The sequence below is a fragment of the Tetrao urogallus genome (assembly GCF_951394365.1).
Source record: "Tetrao urogallus genome assembly, chromosome: 3".
Classification (NCBI taxonomy): domain Eukaryota; kingdom Metazoa; phylum Chordata; class Aves; order Galliformes; family Phasianidae; genus Tetrao; species Tetrao urogallus.
In genome coordinates, this window is record NC_136815.1 from 37563096 (window position 1) to 37583392 (window position 20297).

General features: G+C 39.7%; 1 protein-coding gene across 1 annotated transcript in view; it reads right to left on the reverse strand.

Annotated features, from left to right (window-relative positions):
* XKR4 (XK related 4) overlaps positions 1–20297 on the reverse strand; it is a gene marked incomplete at both ends in the record, with an annotated part of 215245 nt that overhangs the window by 68205 nt on the left and 126743 nt on the right. The window contains one exon of the mRNA XM_079533146.1: positions 8633–8832. Coding sequence (XP_079389272.1) covers positions 8633–8832 — 200 coding nt within the window. The remainder of the gene's footprint in view (positions 1–8632; positions 8833–20297) is intronic.

A 20297-nucleotide genomic window follows, 5' to 3' on the forward strand; every position in this document is an offset into this window, starting at 1 on the left:
AGGGAACACTTCTGGAAAAATTCTCTTAACCAGGTAGGTTTGTATGCAAACTCTTCTCAAAAATGATACCTAGATAGAAATGGTAAAAGAATGATCAGCAATAAAAGTGGTGCCTTGTAGGTCAATTTTCAATAAGGGCACTTGAAACAGTGGATCAAAGACAGAACTGACAACTAGGAAATGAGAGCAGAAAGCTAATCCTGCAGTGTTATGGCAGAAATTCCAAGCTTCATGTTATCACTTAGTGGAACTAGAAAATCTCCGTTCTGTGGTCTCAAAAGAGCTGTCATATGAAATACTGCTTCTGGTGAGAAGCATCTTCAATAAATCAACCCACTCAAAATTGGTACCATGTGACAGGAAATGTGGTGCATTACACAAGTTCTGGGCTAAAACAGAACTATAATATGAATCTTAATACAAAATATCATAGCTTTAGAGCAGTTTTTAAAGAAAAAATAATTGAAGATGAAGGTAAGTGTGTATTTACAAAAACAAGGTAGATCACAAGACCATGGGAAGTAACTTGATATCTTTATCTTACAACTCCTATCTTAACAAATAAAATGTAGCAGATCTAATCTATCAAATGTTTGGCAGAATACAGATTGCCAAGCTTGTTGGAAACTACTGGCAGAGCGTGAGGAGAGGAGATTGCAATTAGTAGAAAATAGCTGGGGTAAGTAAATGAACTGCATAAAGAAAGACACTGCAGAATTGTGTTGAAATGCTTTTAAAAAACTCTTTGAATAGAATAAGATTACTATTACTTTGCTCAGTACTGATTACACTTGAAACCAATCTTGTCTGAATATTTCTCTTAATGACCTCAGTTATAAAAAGTAATATACTAACAAGATTTTGGGAGACATTATAAACGTAGAAAATGAAAGTGATATGTGGAAAAGTCAGAAGGACCTTGCAGACTGGAAAAATAAAAAAAAAAAAGAGGTGAAATTGCATTATATGCATTTAGTTGCCAACAAAATTTTTTAATGTAATTGAAGACTCATCAGAGTGACATGAACTAGAAGAGCCCATGTGTTTCAAAGAATCATGAAGTAACTTGAATTAACCTGTGCAATGTCTGAGTTAACATGGAAATAAAATTCTAGCATTGCCAGTAGAATTGTCAGTAGAAAGATAAAAAATACAGCCTGGAGTTCTCTGTACAGTCTTGGTCAGCCATATTCCCCAGTGATGAATTCAATCTGGTACTCATGAAGGCAGTCTGTGAAGATAATCAAGAAAATGAGTCTCCTATTCCCTAGTTAGGTCTGTCTATCACAATGGTCCCACTGGGTAGGAGAGAGCAGGGCAATGGCTCGTCTGGAAAGGATGCCTGTTTGGACTGGCTGGTGCCAAACAAAATGAGGAATAGCAAAATTTGACTACTTTTCCCTCTGTGGAGGCTCTCACCTATCTTTTTTTCCTCTTTAACTTGACTGTTTTTTTCCCCACAATATTTAAAGAAAAATAATTATCCTTGATAAGTCTGCTGTTCTTTTATATTTGATTGGAATAGTTCAATGGCTCAGAAATTCTTAAAAGTCAGGACTGAAGATCAAATGGACTACATAATCACAGAAGCATCATTTCTGTAGGAAATGTATAAAATCAAGGATAATTTAAGAACAAATAGGGACAGACTACTGATGAAATTAGAAAGTCAAGAAAGCAGCAGTAGGTCTCTATCAGAGAACTACACTTCCAAGTGGCATACTGGGGACAAAAGGTATAACTAGATAGAAGTAGTTTTAAGATTCTAATCCGGTTATGAAATCAATTGCCTTCAGAAGTCCCCTCTTGTTCTATCAGAAACATGGATGAGTTAATATGATGGCTCTACCCTAATGAGTGCAATACAACATTTTAAGATTTTCAAGGGGAGCATACAGAACAGTTTAAGTCATTTGCCAAGGATTCTTTTACTCCAAGTATACCAAGCTTGTTCATCTTTGTCACTGAAAATCTGTTTTGCCAAGCTGCAAGCAGATTCTGTGACTACTGCTTGCTCTGCTTTTCTTTCTCTTTGGGAAGTTCAGAAGCTGGATTGCAGTGGCGCAGAACCTTGACAGCAGAGAGAAAAGCAGTGGCAGCCTGCCCAGAACTCAAGAGCTAAACCTTATTTCCATACCAATATATATCAAATTGGATAAGAATTTCCATCAACTTTTTTTTTTTTTTTATCCGAAGAGCACTGAAAATGTACACAGCACATTACACAATAATCCAGAATTGCTGTGAAGGTCACAAAAAAGGAGAAGCTATGCAAAACGTAGCGCTGGCCTCACAAAAAAAAGCCAAACCAAACAAAAAAACCCACCAAAAACAAAAACACCAAAAAACAAACAAAAACTCCCCCAAAACCTAAATGATTTTCAGTTCATTGCACTGATGTGAAAAGTTTGAATTTCTGATGCACAAGGGTGAATTTTGCCAGAGGATTTTATAATGAATGACTTAACACATTATTTCCTTCAGCCAAACAAAGCTAGAACCTATCAACCATATCACAAACTACCAGTGAGATCCCAAAATTCTGTTCAGCTCAGGCAGTATCAGTGACCTGTCTGGAGTAGAAAGACTTGAGAGTGATTCTTGGTAGCACTGTGGATTTTTGTATGCACTATCAGTGTTTCATACACAGTGCTGGGTTTCCAGCAGAGCTGGTAGAAACTGGGAAAACAGTTGGCCAGTGAGATCTCATGGAAACAAAATTCCAGCAGAATTCAGTGGCTCTGTGATTGTGTGGTAACTTTAACAAAATTTGATTAATTTATTAATTGTACTCATTTTGCTTGCGCACTACTGTCACTCTATTTTAAGAACTTTGATTAGACTTTGATTAAACTTTGATAGAGACTTTGATTAATAGAACTGTATGGAAAAGCCAGAACAAACCCCCAGGGGCTGATGGAGAAAAAAAAAAATAGTTAAGTGCTGACTAGCAAGCATAATTTGCAGTAATATGCAGTAAACAGGAATGAGAAACTAATCTATAATTTAAACAATGCTTTAATTAATAAAGCATGAATAAAGAAGTCTGTGGTAAATGCAGGGAGGAATCTTGTCTATCTGCTCATCTATGAGTGGCTAGAACATCTTGAACGTCCTTGTATAAGACATTAAGACATAACTCTGCTAACACATAGGAGTCCCAACCAGGCAGTCGTCAGGCTTGTATGTTTGCTTATTATCACAAATTTTAAGATAGGGAGTCTTTCTAAAATCAAGTGGCATAATGGGGAAACCCAAGGAAATAAAAGGAAAAGGCCCAAGGATGTTTGCCATTCTGAGGGAGAGATTCCAAAATGAGGTGACATGGGAAAGGACTGACTCATATGACACCGCATAACCTCTACGAGCTGAATGGCACATTTCTGCCCCTGGGAGTCCAACTGCATCCTGCTGTGACCCAATCAAGCAAACAATGGAGAAAAGTGCCTGAGTGGGGTCCACCAGCGTGCAGCCATGAGAATGCCAGTGATATGCTCACACAACCTGTGTGAGGTGCCAGGCAGGAGTTTCCATCATTGAAGTGAAGATTTATAATTGCGGCCTGCAGGCAGGCTGGCCTAAAGTGGTGATGGAATAACTCCCTAAGCCAGTTTGCCAATCCAGTTCTGTCAGTTTTTCTGTCAACCCATGGACCTGTCAAGCCAGTACAGCAATGTAGCTGTGTGTGGTTGTGTGTGGTCATTATGATGGATGTCCAGAGATCCAAACAAAGAAAAACGTGATGGCCTTCAGACTGATCTCACTCTGTAGACAGTCTATGGCAGTTTACTGCGGAAGAGCATGAAGATACTGGTTATTTATTAAGCGGCTTGAAAGGTAGGGGCATTTTAAAGGGAATTATGCATAGTCTAATGAATTTATTGGGTAGTTCTATAATCCGAACACTTTCAACTCTGGTATTCAAGCTGTCTGTGACTTGAAAAAACCAAAGGTCCAGTGAAGGACCTGGGTGCCCAGCCCTGGGAACAGAACTGAAAACATGGAGCAAAGGACCCAGGTCTACATGGAATCTCAGGTGATCAGTGTAGGCTTGCAGTGAGATTATTTAGATCGTCCTGATCTCTGGCATATTAGTGTTAGACTATATCTAGTAAATGAGCTATCTCATTTGCAAGCAACTTTAGACACTTCTGTCCACATATACTTATGCAAATGGATATAGGATGAGCATCAGCTGTTTCTGTGAACTTTCTGCCACTGCCCCCCACACACGCAGAGCTGCCTCATTCTTCACCAAGAATAAGGCTGGTGCAGCTACTGACTCCCACCATGAATCTTCTTAGATTACTTTTCTACAGAATAATTAAGACAGAGAGGGAGAGGAAAAAAAAAGCAATGCAGTTTGGAGGTGCTGCCAGCTCAGCAGAGAAACTGCTGTGGGAGTGCTGTGCACAGAGCACATGAAGGAAAAGGTAGGGGAACAGACTCCCACAAGGAAAAGACTGAGAAATTACTTATTTTGTAGGCACTTCTTCTAGACAGTAGATATTTCTTCAAACGCAAAGAACCAGAGTGGAAAAGATCGAGGCAATAGGTAAAATGAAGGAGAGGAGATAATTAATCCAGTATCATAATTAAATTATTTTCCTTGAAAAATTAGTGCTAAGAAATCATCTGTTTTCTACATAATGCATTTTACTCCTTCCTCTGTGGGACAAATCTGATTGCAGGCAGAATAAGACAGACCATTTCCTCTAATTTTGAAAGTTTTAAGAAAATCTTAAAGAATCAGATTTGAAATAATAAGTGTGAGAACTTGATACCATTTTATCAATACTCAGATTTCTCTGAATACCAATGCAAAAGAGAGAAGCCATTCCTTCACAACTGTTTACAGCCACCGGTCTAAGCAATACATTGCTGCAGCAGTCATGATACAGCGACACACAAGTTGTTTTTTTTTATTTATGCTTAGTGTGTCCATGCAAGCGCACCTCGTGATACATCCTCCGGACTTTTGAAATGGCCCTCACTGCAATGTATGAAAAACTGAAGAGGAACGGTTTCACGTGCACTACCCAGTGTTCTTGATCGCCATAAAACCAAGGGCCACTAAGATGATGAGAGGGCTGGAGCACCTCTCCTATGAGGAAAGGTTTAGGGAACTGGGCTTTTTTAGCGTGAAGAAGAGAAGGCTTTGTGGAGACCTCACTGTGGCCTTCCAGTACTTGAAGGGAGCTTATGAGCAGGAAGGTGAACGACTGTTTACATGGATCAATAATGACAGGACAAGGGGGAATGGTTTTAAACTAAGACAGGGGAGATATAGGTTAGATATTAGGAGGAAGTTTTTTTTTTTACACAGAGGGTGGTGACGCACTGGAACAGGTTGCCCAAGGAGGCTGTGGATGCCCCAGCCCTGGAGGCATTCAAGGCCAGGCTGGATGTGGCTCTGGGCAGCCTGGTCTGGTGGTTGGTGAGCCTGCACACAGCAGGGGGGTTGAAACTAGGTGATCATTGTGGTCCTTTTCAACCCAGGCCATTCTATGATCCTATGACTTAACGCACATATCTGTATGTATTTTTATCTTGGTTAGCAGGGGTTAATAACTGACAGAATCAGTCAAACACACCTATTGAACACTCTTAACACAAGAGGGAAATCTACAGCCATTCTGTATTGTCCTTCTGAAAATTATGCTATTTTTGTGCATTCTGAAGGGAATAAATGCAATTTCATAAATAAAATATTTAACAGTTTCTCTTGCGGTCATTAATGGCTCGATATTAAAAAAAACCCTGCTTAGACACCAAGGTATTTCCAGTATCATTCACTCCCTGTGCCAAATTTATGGTTTGTGATGGAAGCATACTTTCAAGAAGGTGAACCAGTGATCTTGGCACTTAATAATTATCATCATAATTCATTTTTGTGAGTGAGAAGGCTATAGGATCAAAATAACAAAAAGCAAACACCATTCCCTAAACAAAGAAAACTGATCCAAACCTCTCTTTGTTGATCCATTTTAGGAATCTCTGTATCAGGCTCAGTGAGTGGACAAGGAGCTGAAGTGTGTATGGTGTAGCTAGGCCTTTTTAAACACATAGCTGAAACAAGAGAGAATTTATCCTCTCCTTATGCAACCACACAGCAAATCTGCCATCCTATCATTCAGTGCATTATCTTCAACATTTCTTCAAAAGAAGCACAGAAAATAAAGAAAGGATTTTCACAGCTGGCAATGTACTAAAATATAATAACTTTCACCAGGAGAATATAATGGAACTGCTGTTTAAGAAAATGCTACAAACTCGTTTAATTTTCTTAGTTTTTTAAAGTGGAAACTTTTCTCCTCCGATGATGGAAGAGAATGGGAGAAAAGAGAATCAGTAAATATTTTCACCCTTCACAGCTGAAATAAATATTATAGTTTTATCTGTTTCAGGTTTCCGACAGAGATTTCAGAGTTGATTAGAGCTTTCAGGAACAATCTAGGCCTTCTAAATTGAAGTATTCCAGGTTTTCTTTAATTGACAACAGCTTACATAGTACATCACAGGCTTAGTGCCTACTCACCAGCCACATTTCTCATAGATCTGTTAATGCACAAAAATGAGTGTGAGAGGCCTTCTGTATTAATAGTTTATGAAGATACTTCAATTACAGCTGACCATAGAGTATTCTCGCTATATTCTTCTCCTGAGCCTCTCTCTGGAGTCTCTTTTTCTGGAGGGCCAAAGCTTCCTGAAGTGATAATACAATCTCCTGAAAAATAATGATTTGGACTTGGTGTGGGGCAGCACCATTTTGAGAAATAGCTGTAAGAAGTGCTTAGGCAACCCAATTTGTACAGAGCACCAACTAATCAAAGTCGAAACTCTGGCTTTCTATTCCCCTTAAGGTGACAGAGTTTTAGATCTAAAGAAACAAAACAAACAAACAAAAAAAACCCAACAAAAACACACACAGGAAGAAGGATAGCCTGTATTAGACATCAATTCAAAGAGGAATAAATGAAAAAAAGTCTGATTTATCCACAGGAAACTGTCCAGGATCAAGGTTTTCAGTCACCTACTTTATTCCCAGTTCCTTTTCTTCTAATCAGTCTCACTGCACGTTACTCGCAATGAACTAACAAGATGAAGAACTTCCTGGAGCAAGGTGCTGCAACAGTTCAGTTCAGTACAGAGACACTTTCCTTCCTCTGTCCTTCCTGCTTTCTGCTCTTCAGTCTCTCATGATATTTGTGTTACCTTCTGGATCCCAAGTTCTTACTCACTTGCCAATAATTTCTGCCCACATGCAGCCATAACACAAAACATTAGTGCAATATGAAAGACAAGCTGTCAGATACCCCAAGGTAGAATCAAAAAAGAAGCAGAGAAGGAGTTATTTCTATATCTGTATCGCTGATTGACAAGCCCTGTAGAAGGACATGTGCATGCATTTACCATTTTAAAGAAGTAATCATGCTTGCTGAAAGCATCAGCCTTAGGAAGAATCATAGAATCACAGAATCACAAGGTTGGAAATGACCTGCAAGATCATCTAGTCCAACTGTCCATTGCTGCCACAAGTCTCTAAACCATCTCTCATAGCTCCTCATCCAGACGCCTCTTGAACACTGCCAGGGACGGCGACTCCACCACCTCCCTGGGCAGCCATTCCAGTGCCTGACCACTCTCTGAGAGAAAAAGTTCTTCCTTATGTCTAATCTAAACCTCCTCTGGTAGAACTTGCGGCCATTTTCTTGGGTCCTGCTCGTTGCCTGGCAGAAGAAGCCAAACCCCTTCTCATCACAACCTCCCTTCAGGAAGTTGTAGAGTGCAATGAAGTCTCCCCTGAGCCTCCTCTTCTAAACAATCCCAGCTCCCTTAGCTGCTCCTCATAAGACTTGTGCTCCAGACCCCTTGCCAGTTTTGTTGCCCTTCTCTGGACACTTTCGAAGGCCTCAATGTCTTTCTTATAGTGAGGGGCCCAAAATGAACACCGTACTCAAGGTGCCGGCCTCACCAGTGTTGAGTACGGGGGTGATTACCTCCCTGCTCCTGATGGCCACACTATTTCCCATGTAGAAACCCATAGCTTGAAGGAATTAGTGCTCTTGTAATGCTCAGCAGCTGACTTGTATTATTTCAGATAAACATGGCTGAGAACTGATGGATACTTATTCCACAGACACCAGCATTTTTTTCTCAGAATATCTGCTTTCTTCTGTACTATCTTCTGTTTTGCATAATGCCATATGAAAGTCATTTCTAGAGTTTGGAGCTTTTTGAAGGTTCACAAGAAAAAGCAGAGGGAGAAGAGCACTGCCCTGAGCAATGCAGTTTTAACATTGTCCTAGTGGATAATCAGAAGAACTCTTCTATTACAAGACTGCATAGAAAAAAAGCACTGTAAATCCTACCCACAACCCAGGGCAATAAGAAACGTTAAAAAAAAAAACAAACAACAAACAAACAACAAAACAACACCAACAGTACAGGCTTTCTTGACAAAGTCATAGTTAACAGCTTAATGGAAGCTAGTAGACAAGATTTGCACTTCATGAAAGGAGTATGAGGCACACAGCAGTTTGAAATGTGCATAAGTTACCTCCTCCTATCTTGCAGGAAGAATTGCATCTTCCTAAAACGCTAAAAGCAAGTAGATTAAATGAACTCCTACCTTGGAGAGCCTGGAGTGTACGAGTCTGTACAACAATACAGAGCTGCAGGACCAGCTGTGGTGCACTTTCCAGAAACGTGGCTAGCAAATGCAGCATACTCACATCTGCATACTCATACACCATTTTCCAATAAAACCGCCATCTGTCATTCTCTCCACTCTGTCGACTCCGGACACCCAAGTATATAGTGTGGAAATACCTGGAAATAAAAGAGAGAAATTACAGAAATGCAGAATGATATTTTACAGGCAACAGTTTTGCTCAAAAATCATTTATATTTAGTTATTTTGCTCAAAAATAACCTATATTTTCCCAATGTACTTCAATGTTCTGAACATTTATTTAAAAGGAATATCATACTGTAATTTGTAATAGTTGATGTGTAATAGTAAACTGAACTGAGGACAAGATTTGCCTTTATAAAACTGTTTACAAAGCTTAGCATTATATACATGCATTTGTTAAATAGTACCCCTTTCACAGACCCAATTTTCTGAACAGAAATGTAGGGGAGATAAATTGATTATGTGCTCTCCCTTGGAGCTTTTTCAAATAACGGTGGGAAAAAAACCTGATTCTGTGATGGCCTCTACTCAGAAACTGCAAAGAGCTGAGTCCAGGTCTGTGGAGCTCTATGTGGACTTGGAAGACCACCAAGGCCAAGCCTTGCTATGGATGAGCTCCTGATTCTCCACAGGTCTAGAGTTTACTATTACTATGTTTCAGATACAGCCAAATGCATACTGATTTTTCTCATGGATTGACTATTGTAGAAAGAGAGATCTATCAGCAAGTTCCTATTTTAGGAGGAGTGTAGATCTGGCTATGAGTCGCCTTGGTGATGAGAACTAGCTCACTATGACTGCTTCTGTGCAGCAGCAGGGAGCACCAGCAGGAGCCAGGAGCCCAACGGGCTTGTGGTTGTAATTGATAGATAAGGGAATTAATAAGTTGTAGAATCATAGAATGCATGGACAGGGTTGCCAACCACTGGATCAGGCTGCTCAGGGCCCCATTCAACCTGGCTGTGAACACCTTCAGGCATGGAACATTCGTAACTTCTCTGGGCAGTCTGTGCCAATGCCTCATCAGCCTCTGAGTAATGAATTTCCTCCTAACATCTAACCTTAATTTCCCCTCTTTTAGTTTAAAGCTATTCCCCTTGTCCTACCACTATCAGATGGTGTAAAAGTTAGACTCTCTCAGGTTTATAAGCTCCTTTCAAATACTGAAAGGCCACAACGAGGTCTCCACAAAACCTTTTCTTCTCCAAGCTGAAGAAGCTCAACTCCCTCAGCGTTTCTTCATAGGAGAGGTGTTCCAGCTCTCTAATGGGCAAAAAGTATGTGTCAGCTCTGATGGCCTGTTCAAGCAACTGGAGGAATATCTGGCCATCAGCCAACAATATAGATTTCAGTGGATGCCAGAGCACTGATCTGTTTTAGAAAGCAAGGGATATCCTATGACAGCATGCCACCTGGCTGCTGGGATGCTTTCCACGATCCTTGAAGAGCCTGCAGTGGTCTCCTGAGACATGGGCCATAGCACAACGATCACTCTGCGTGGCCACTGGTCTGCTCTCTAACCTGTCAGGTGTGGGGCAGGAGCTGAAGGAAAGAGAAAATCTGCTTCATAGGAGGCTTTTTATCTTGTTATTCTGTCAGAAAATCTGGACTCCCACTCTGCTCCTACAAACATAGTTTGTAATAACAATTGAGGCTAGCTGAAAAAACAGTCTAACTTAATGAAAAGTTTTCAAGATTAAGATACTGTCCTTTCTCTCTCTGACTGCTACATCGTGGACCTGAAGTAATTTCTTATGATAGTTTGATCTTTTTAATTATTTTCACAGCCTTTTTTAAAGCAAAACTGTATTTCCTAATGAGGACACATTTAACAAATTTTAACAACTTCTCAAATGGTTAAGATACAGCATTCCAGCATTTCTCCTTCTTCTCATATGCTTTCATCATAAAATCCTTCTCACACCTAGCAGAGCACAGTGAGTTGTGAGGACTATATGTATCAGCTGCATGTAACCTTTTGTTCTAATCAGTCCTAACTCCAGAAGTACCTGGGTACTCTGACTGACAGAAGAGCCCAGGGTTCAGCTGTCCCAGCAGAGAATAAGCGCCCAACAGACCCTCGTACCCAATGTACACATCGGAGCAACAGCTTCACTCAGGAACATACATCAAACAAAACCAGGGAGCACCACAGAGCTCATATCTGAGCCAGCAACACTTCTACTGACAACACACATCACAGCAATAGGAAAGCAAAAAACATTAAAAATCAAATTTAAATTAAAACTGCATCAGGTGGCTCTGAATTATAGGAGTTTCTTTGTTGTTTGTTTGTTTTTACAGTTTTGCTAGCAGAGTCCTTTCAACACCTAAGTTTTTGGTTGCAACTGATTTAGTTATTCCTAGGTCTTTAGAGTCCTGCATCACAACAGGGACAGGCAAGATTTGCATGCTGTTCTGCAGTTTGTGTTTTGTGGGTTGTTTTGTTTTGGCCTGATTCATATGTCCTTCCAAGGGGCACACCTGGGAAGAGTGCACTTAGTGGGGCGGACAGCCTCTTCAGCATCCTTCTTTTGAGATATCCCTGACCCTTGCTATAAATATCTAAAGTAGCTTTGTCTGCTGAAGGTTGTGCCAAGCAGCTCTAACCCTGCCAACGGAGCCATCTGCAACTTCAGTTTTACAGCATTTGTGCAAAAAATACTTTTCCTATTAGGAAAATGACATGCTGTGCCAGGCAACATCCCTTAGGGTTCTTCACCTGCTCTGCAGAGTGGTTGTGCATGGCAAATACGTTGTGATTAATGAACCCTTATGGAAATATTTCCTCTCCCATTGCACTTTATTGTGAAACATTGGCAGTGAGTTATTGGGGACTGGGGAGTCATTGCTCTTTGTCTACTTTACTCTCTGCAATTTAGACAAGAGGCAGGGGAAGAAGATACTTTCTCTTTTTACACACTAGGGACCAAATTTCAGCTCAGGGTGTTTATTTCTGTCCCATCAATTTTGGCCAAATTGCTGGCTAAAATGAGCATTTACACACATAATTACTGTCACTGATTTATAGGCATAATCAGGTGATTAGACAGCTAAACATCCTCATTTGCATCCACAATTAATTGCACCAGCAATTGATGTTATGTGTGCAAATTAGCAGTTATTAAAATAAAAAGATTGTTTCATAAAATGCTTCATATATCAAAGACACTTTATACTGACGGTTAAATTTTAAAAAAAGAAGAGAAAGTTCTTTTCTTGTTGGGGTTTCCAAATATAGTTTAGAATGTGTCATTACTGCAGTGCTATTATATATATATGCATTATGTAATTGCATTTTAGACACTGTTACTGATGTCCTATTGTCAGGATATGCTATAAATGCTATGCAGACACACTCAAAGGCAGTTCCTGCCCTGAAGAGTTGTTCTCATCCTGGTCGTCTGGTATCATTTTAGCGGAGCTCACATTTCTCCTGAGTTCAAGCTGTGGCCAGTACACTCACATTCAAGCAACATATAAGAAGGACTCATGACAGCTCCGGCTTTGAAACTATCTTAGGTTCGTTGTGGAGCACACTGCTCAAACATGAAGCTTCAGACGCGTTATTATTTAGTGGTGATTATATCTTAAGACTTAAACTTCAGACGTATGCAGTTCCCTAGAAATAGACAAAAACTGCCTACACATTTCCCCAAAAATCATTTAATTGACACGAAAATAAATAACAAGAAATGATTGAGAGCACTAGAGGGAGAAAGGAAGAATGGGAACTACAGCAACAATACTGCTATCTAGGAAAGCAACTACTTCATCTAGTAAGTCAAGATTGTTATGTTTGCAGAGAAAATCTTAAGTAATAGAGTTTCCTAAAGCTAGAGAAAGTTAGAAGACTAAAAAATTGCTACCAGAAAGTTATATCAGATATTTTAAATTTTTTTCCTTCCTCTGAAGCCAGAGCACTGCTTAGCTTGTCAGCCATATAGGCAAGCTTACTACTAGCATGAAGAGAAGGGAGTAGGAAGTAATACTATATTCCTAATAATCAGATAGCAACATATATATTGCTCTTTGAGAATTGATGCCTTTTTTACTCTCAGGAGGAAACAGAGAATGCTTCAGCATGTAATTGCTTTAATTTATTTCAGTATATCATAAGACATGCTATATATTCCATTGATTTCAGGGTTATGATTTATATCTGGGACAAGATCTTGAATGACATTCTTTTTCCGTTATATTAATGAAGGAAGGCAGTAAAGTCAAAAGCAAACAAAAAAACAGGTTAATCCCTGTTCTGCCTACAAAAAGTGTTCATGATGTAAGCCAAACAGAAAGAAAAAGTCACCTATATTTGTAGCTGTGGAAAAAATTCTGTACTATGGGTAGATCAATTCATTCTCATGAAAAGGTGGCTCTCCAGAGTTTCAAAAATCAAGAATTCTCATTTTGCTCCAGGTTTCCATCCTAAACTTGATGAGAGGTCAGCTTTGAGTGAGATATCTACATTTAAAATATATCTAGTGACATTTTAATTGCATAATTAAAGCATGCCCAATTGTGCATTTAATTGAGATGTGGTAGTGTAATTATATGATAATACTAAATATTTATAGGAGTGCTTTCCAAGTTTAAAGGGCTTTACAAACAGTAGTTGATTAACTAGGATACGTGTAAATAGTCTGACAGGATTCACAGCTCAGGAATTGGCAGCTAACCAACCTAAAACCTTCCTGGGAGAGCAAGGTATAGCATTCACACAAACTCAAAACCAGGTGTGGTTCTCTAAACCAATAATGGGAATGAATTGTCCCTAACTGGTTTGCAAACAAATTTTCCCTTCTTTCTCCCTTGTTTTAAGGAATGTGTTTGTCTTGAATACTCCCATCCAGATAATACTCCCTCAGCTCTTGCTCCAGTACAAGGCAGACAAAGAAACCTCCCAAATACCTTGCAAACAGGAGGCAATTCCTCAGATCTCAGTTATTCTAGAAGAGAGAACTGAGTAGGACATGAAAACCAAATCCTGATTGCTTGTGGACCTGTTCCCTTGAGTGCAGAACTGATCTCAGTGCCCATGGTTCGGCTTCATCAAGGTCTTTCAGTCTGCTGAGCTACTCTGGGATTCGATCCCAAATGTTGCCATTTGTCCTCACCTCCTTTCTACCAGCTGCACATTTTATTGTACATCTATAGCTAGAAATTGAGATTAAGAACAGTTATATTCAGTAGCTCTTTGTTTAGACAGCGTGGGCAAGCATGGGCATGCACAAGCATACAGCCATATGCAAGCCCAGTCTGGTTATGGCTCTGAGCAATTCTTGCTACAGATTTTCATGTTAATGAAACCATCCATCTGATGGTAATACACGCAGCTCTGGAAAAAAGCCTCCAGTTTAGAAGTGTCAAAGATTATATTGCTACCATGTGCTTCATCTAAAAAGTCCTTAGGATGATACACATGAATGAGAAGCCATTTGCATTCTTTGGAAAAAATGGAAATGTTCTGATTTCATGCCTCATGTAGTCCATATTTATTACAATTGCCTAAATCAGTAGAGGACATTTGCTTATGTTACATAATCTACTGAAACATTTGTGAGAAGATCAAAAACCATTAATGGCTAGCTGCAGCAATCCAAGATGCTTATTCTGATGTCTGATTCACCCTGGTATCAAACAGGTTATTAAACAATTTAGCCATACCATGAACAATTGCTCCTTTTGTGTTTGAGGTGAGGAGAATAAAAATCACAATTGAAGAGCTTAAAAAAAGTAGAATAAACAGCAATTCAGATAAGTGGTATTTTCTTCTGTTGCCTAGTTACCAGAAAAAACTTAACTGTATTTGTATCTCAACAGTATTTGTTGTGTTAAATAACAACAGATTGTTCTGTTTTGCTTCTTATTAGGTAAGCATGGGTTTGCTTTCTTATTAGGTAAGCATGAATACATAAAAAAAGTTTATTTAGCAGCAATGCTTACTTTCTTATCAGAACATTCTAATGCTTATTCTTTTTGCTCTGAAGAAAGGGATAAATCAGTTCAGTTTTAATTCCCTTTTCCAGGAAGGTACAAGCCGTAACAGCCAATTCTTAATTTTCCAATCAAATTATTTTTTGATGGCAGCATTAAGGTTTAATGTGCAAAGGGAAACCACAATACATCCTGTAGCACAGCAGTGACCAAAGCTTGTCCAACCAAGCATGGATCTGGCAATTTACCAGCAGCCAAATGTATGGGCTTAATTTGGTTTAAATTATGAGTGCAGCATCTTCACCTGTGTCACTGAGATGAGATCCACATGAGGACAGATCCTAATGGGGAATATTTCATCATAAAAACTGTTAAAAGCCTTATTTCCAGAACATACCTACATTATCAAAAATAAAACCAACCCCCCACTTCTTGTATTTAATTTCCCCTTGAAGCGTTAAGATTTCAGTGAAATATCTCCTTTAATACAAAGCAAAACACTTTATAAGCGTAAACAAAGTGATTACATCTGTCTCATTACAACCACTAAAGCATTCTGCAGCATATTCCATGACTGGGTGATCCTTCCCAAATGGCCATGACTAATAGCAGCATTTAATGGCCATCTGAATTTTCATGGCTAGCTGAATTAATCAAATGTGACCAGTCAACCCCAGCACCCCTCCTTATGCGACAAGGCCAAACTGTGGACATGAAGTATGTGAAGTGCTGGTATAGGGAGATGGTAGAAGTGGGTGTGATGAAATGTGAGTTTAATAAGGAACAGACAAGATGACCAAAGGAAACCCAACATTAGTGCATTTTCTTCACTATGTACCATAGGCCAGAATACAAAATGAAAATGAAGAAACAAAATGAGAAAAATTTACAGCCTGCTATACATCTTCAGACCAGTTGTTGCTACTGATGCTATGTAACAGCCACTTTTTCTATTTTAATCAGAGACTAGCATTTAGGTATTTAGCACAGCTAACAGCTTCTACTCATGTAGGTGCTCATGTTTCCTGTATTACATCACACACCTATGTGCTCTTTAACCACAATGTCTGCTTCATCAAAAGCTGATGAAATTGTTATGAGCCTGAGGCCTCTTGGTTTCCACTGCTGGGAAATACAGGAGTTTCCTATATTTTACTAAGGCTGCAGCCCTGGAATCAGTTGCCTGTGTGAGAGCAGACCCCTAGGGACAAGAGGCTTCCTAAATGAACACAAAGCAAGACCAGAGAGAGCAGAGATCCATGTTCTGTATTCCCTGAGAAGCCAAAGGCTGTCTCTCTGTGTCAGAAGAGTCCACGCAGGCTTCCTAGATCAGCAACACTTACTCAAATTCATTAGGGAGACATGGCTATGTCGGTTAATGCAGGGGCACTCTGAATAGCTAAATCCAGTTCCTGACTCCTCTTCAACCTCCCTCTGAATTTCTTTACTTTCTACAGACTGAAGAGCTTTTCAGGCTTCTACATGGAAACCCATCTCTTGCCTTTACTCTTGTAAAGAAATGGGCATAGCTGGACAGCAGTGCCTCTGACTTCTTCTAAGCACTGGCTAGCAAGTGTATTTTCCAGTCCTCCAAAAAGCAGCTGTGTGGCACCCCAACACCAAATTAGGATGAGTCTAGAATAAGGCAAAGAATTCTTGGTGCCTTTCTTAGCCATTTAGTAGTTCCCATAGGAGCAAAGTACACAGCAACACACTGCAAATCAAGGTCTTAGGGCTGGAGACATTGCAGCCTGGGGGCAAGCTCACCTCCTGGGTAACAATGTTTGTTATTCACACTGCACACATAGAGATGCTCAGGCCCCTCTGGGAAGCTGAGTCTCTCCCAGCATCCATCTTTCAAACCATTTCCAGAGGGACATGGGCTATTTATCACTCTGAACCATCCACAGGGGAGGGCTGCACATGGAGATGAAGCTTGGGAGCAGATAGCAGGATAAATAACCTTGAGCATTCCTGCACCAGTTCACGGCCAGCTTTGCTGGGGAACCCTTCAGTGGCAAGCTGGTGAACATCTGGTCAAACTCACCTCCTAAAAGAAGCAACAGCTATGCTCTGTTACTTACAAGAACCCATGTTGTCTGCTACTTCCTCTGGTGTCTTTGATAAATTAAATAGATGAAGCTGCCTGCAGAGCAGGCAGCTCTCCAGTGTCAACTTCCACAGGACAAGAGCTGACAGCTGCAACCTCCTTGGTCCAAAAAAGGAAAAAAAAAAAAAAAAAAAAAAAAAAAAAAAAAGTACATTTTTAAAGCAGTGGAGATGCCTGAAGTACTTTTTGTGAAAGTCAAAAGAATCAACAGTAGTGCAAATACTACAGAATCAGAATGCATAGGGTACGGCTACATGTTATCCTCAAAGACAAAATAAGCCCATATTTTATCCCCACTGACAAAATATAATTTGTTTCCTTCCATATAAGTATCTGTTTCCAAGACTACTGGTGTGTGCCAGGATAAATCCAGTTGTGACTCTTGGGGTCCAGCACATGAAGCAGGAGAAGCTAGCTGCCTCCATTAACCACTAAAAATTAACTATTGGCAACTTTCCCCTTCCTTCCCCCCGAAAACCTTCCAAAATTCTTCTAAGAGTTTTGTTAGAACCTGCCTGCACTTTCTAGCTTAGAGGAAGCTTACAACTGAGAATTTTGTTTGGAAATAACTATGCTGTAAATAACTATTTTTTCAGCCTACTTATACAGGAGTCTGTATTTCAGGTTTTCCTTTTGAAGTACTCAGGAAAAGCTTTCAGTAAATCCTCTGATACAGAACACCTAATTAGTTGAACACTCTTGTTTGGATGGAACAATCTTTAAGATTCAGAAAGGAATGTGGGATTAATCACTCATTAAGATACGGACAGACAGTACTTTTGTGATTTTTATTGATATTCAAATGACTGTCAGTATTATTTAATAGTTCAAGCTAAATTCCAGTTGGTGCTTAGAAGTGGTTCTGACTAATGGAGAATGCACTTTAATTGTTGCCTGCTTGAAGAACTTTATATAAGATTCAATTCAAAACAAATCTGCCAGCTAATAGTATTAGCAGTGCTGAACAGCATCTCACAAAGTAATGATCTTGAATATTAAGTTGAACACCGCACCATGAACTCTACCCATGTGCATTGCAAATGCAGCATTCAGAAATCTTTGGAATAACATTTTTGGCTTGTGGTTTGCATAGGGGGAAAAGTCTAGGCTGCAAATGGCAGCATTTTCATTTCAGCCTTTCATCGGTTCCCATAGGCCAAATCCAAAGAGCCTCGGTGAGAAAAAGACCCTTAGGAATCTAATGGGAATTTTACCTTTTTACATGCCCTGGTTTGATCTCTTACCAATATTACAATGTACAGTAGGGCTTTATGAAAAAAAGAAGGAATTTAAGAGGTGACATGCTTGCAGTAGCATACAAGCCAGAGGAAAAAATAACAGGAGCTGGCAAGACAGCAGTCACATTAATACTTGAAAGCAAATGCTGGTCATTAAAGAACTAAAATTTTTAGTTTAATGGGAATTCTCTTTCTCATTATTAGTTACACCTTAGCATATAGCTCAAAATCCAAAAAGCACTAAGAATAGTAAAATGCCTGTAAGAATACACGCCTCAAGGAATAGCTGGTATTGAAGAACATGAATTTATAAGAAATCCTTAAACTCCCTGTGAATTCAATTTAGCCATTTTGTTTGTAAAGATAATCAGAGAAGAAGGCAGAGAGAACACAGACACACCACGAGAATGAAGAACAATTTTTCCTTTTGTGACAGTAATTCCCTAGACAAACAGGACAAAAGAGAGCTGACTACATCAATCTCTGTTATAGCATATTTTGAGAAGGACAACTTAAGGGAAATATAAACACAACGGTCATTGAAAGGGGCATGACATAATAGACAGGGACTTCAGAGCCTCATAAACATCACATGCTACTATTAGCTCAGAAAGTATTCATTCCTGAGCAGGGAAAGCTCAAATGAAAAGACTACCTAAGAGAAACAAATTGCATCAGAGAAAAATATGTATTATCAGTAAGTGTTGGTCTACACAGACAGTTACATCCATTTCATTGAAAATATGAATTTAAAATGGTTGATTCAAGCACTTAAACTCCCAACCAGATATTTTCTTTACAAGTGACTTGCTTTGCTGGAAGATTGATTAAGAGTCAGTCTAAGGTAAAGTGAAAGGCTGAATTAAGTCAGTAATGCTGAATTAGTCTCCACCTGAAGGCCTGAAAAAAAATAGCTAAGGTTTAGCATATGAACATTTTTAATACTATTTTTAGTAGGGGTAAAAAATCTGTAAAGTTCAGCAACACAAACACAATCATTTTTGCATACAGATGCATATGTATAAATCTGTCATTCCCTTTCAGTACAGGACTTTTCATTCCATTAAAGACAGTTATAACAACCAATAAAAGGCCTGTAAAACTTAGGAGGCTCTATTGTTAAAAGGTAATTAATATAAAAAATGTACATTACAAATCTACAGCTGTTATTAAACAGAACAAAATCTGTATGCAGATAAGTTTCAAATAGTTACACATCTAAAAACAACACTTTCAGTATCAAGTCTGAATTCATTGGCATAGAAGTTGCACTGAAAATTACTACGATTAATAGCCTAATGTAGCACTGGAGCACTTTCAAGAGGGTAGAACTGGACAGAGGACTGCCAGGAGCCATTGGATCATCTACTCTTAACTAGAGCAACAGGGAAAACACTGGAGCCAAAAGGCTCAACTGGGACATTGTGGAGGTGCTGGTCCTAGGAAGCAATGAAATTACTTCTGAAAAATTCTTTGTGATACCAGGCAGAACACCATTAGGGATATCAATAACCACATATAGGAAAAAGTTAACTCACCCAAGCGACGATAGTCTCTATCTACAGAGCACTCCTCAGAAAGTAGCCTTCATCTAAGAGATATTCTCCCTTAGGAGGCTAAACCTTAAATGAGCCTGGGAAGGGGTGGATGCAGGGTCCACCACTTCTGGTCACTGAATTGCTGGCACCTGTGCTTCCTGGACCAGCCATACTCCTTCACCAGGTGCTCAATCATCAGTTCAGACGATGACATAACAGTTTCCTTACAGGAGGGAACATTGATTTCCCAGTTAGCATCAGGCAATGCTAGCCCTTTGCATGTGAGAAGGGAACTGTCCCCAGTGATGGATTCTAAAACACAGTGCAGGTTAGAAATGCTCTGAAGGGTATCTCCAAACCTTGATTTGGCTCAAGTACATCCACTAAGACTGGCAAACTTAGAGTTTACCCTTCCATTACAAACTTAATCACAGCATCACAGTGTGGTTGAGGTTTGAAGGCACCTTTGGGTCCATGTGGCCCAGCTTTTGCTCAAGCAGGGACATGCAGAGCAGGATGGCCAGGCCTACATCCAGGTGGCTTTTGAAGATCTCCAAGGAGGAGGCTCTACAGCCCCTGGGCAATCTGTGCCTGTGCTCCATTACCTGCACAACACAGAAGTGCTGTTCTGAGGAACCTCCTGTGCTCCAGGTTGTGCCTATTGCCTCTTGTCCTCACACTGAAAGGAGCATGCCTCCATCCTCTTTGCATCCCAACTTCAGGTACACATTGATAAGATCGCCCTGAGCCTCTACAGGAAGAAAAGTCCAAGATCT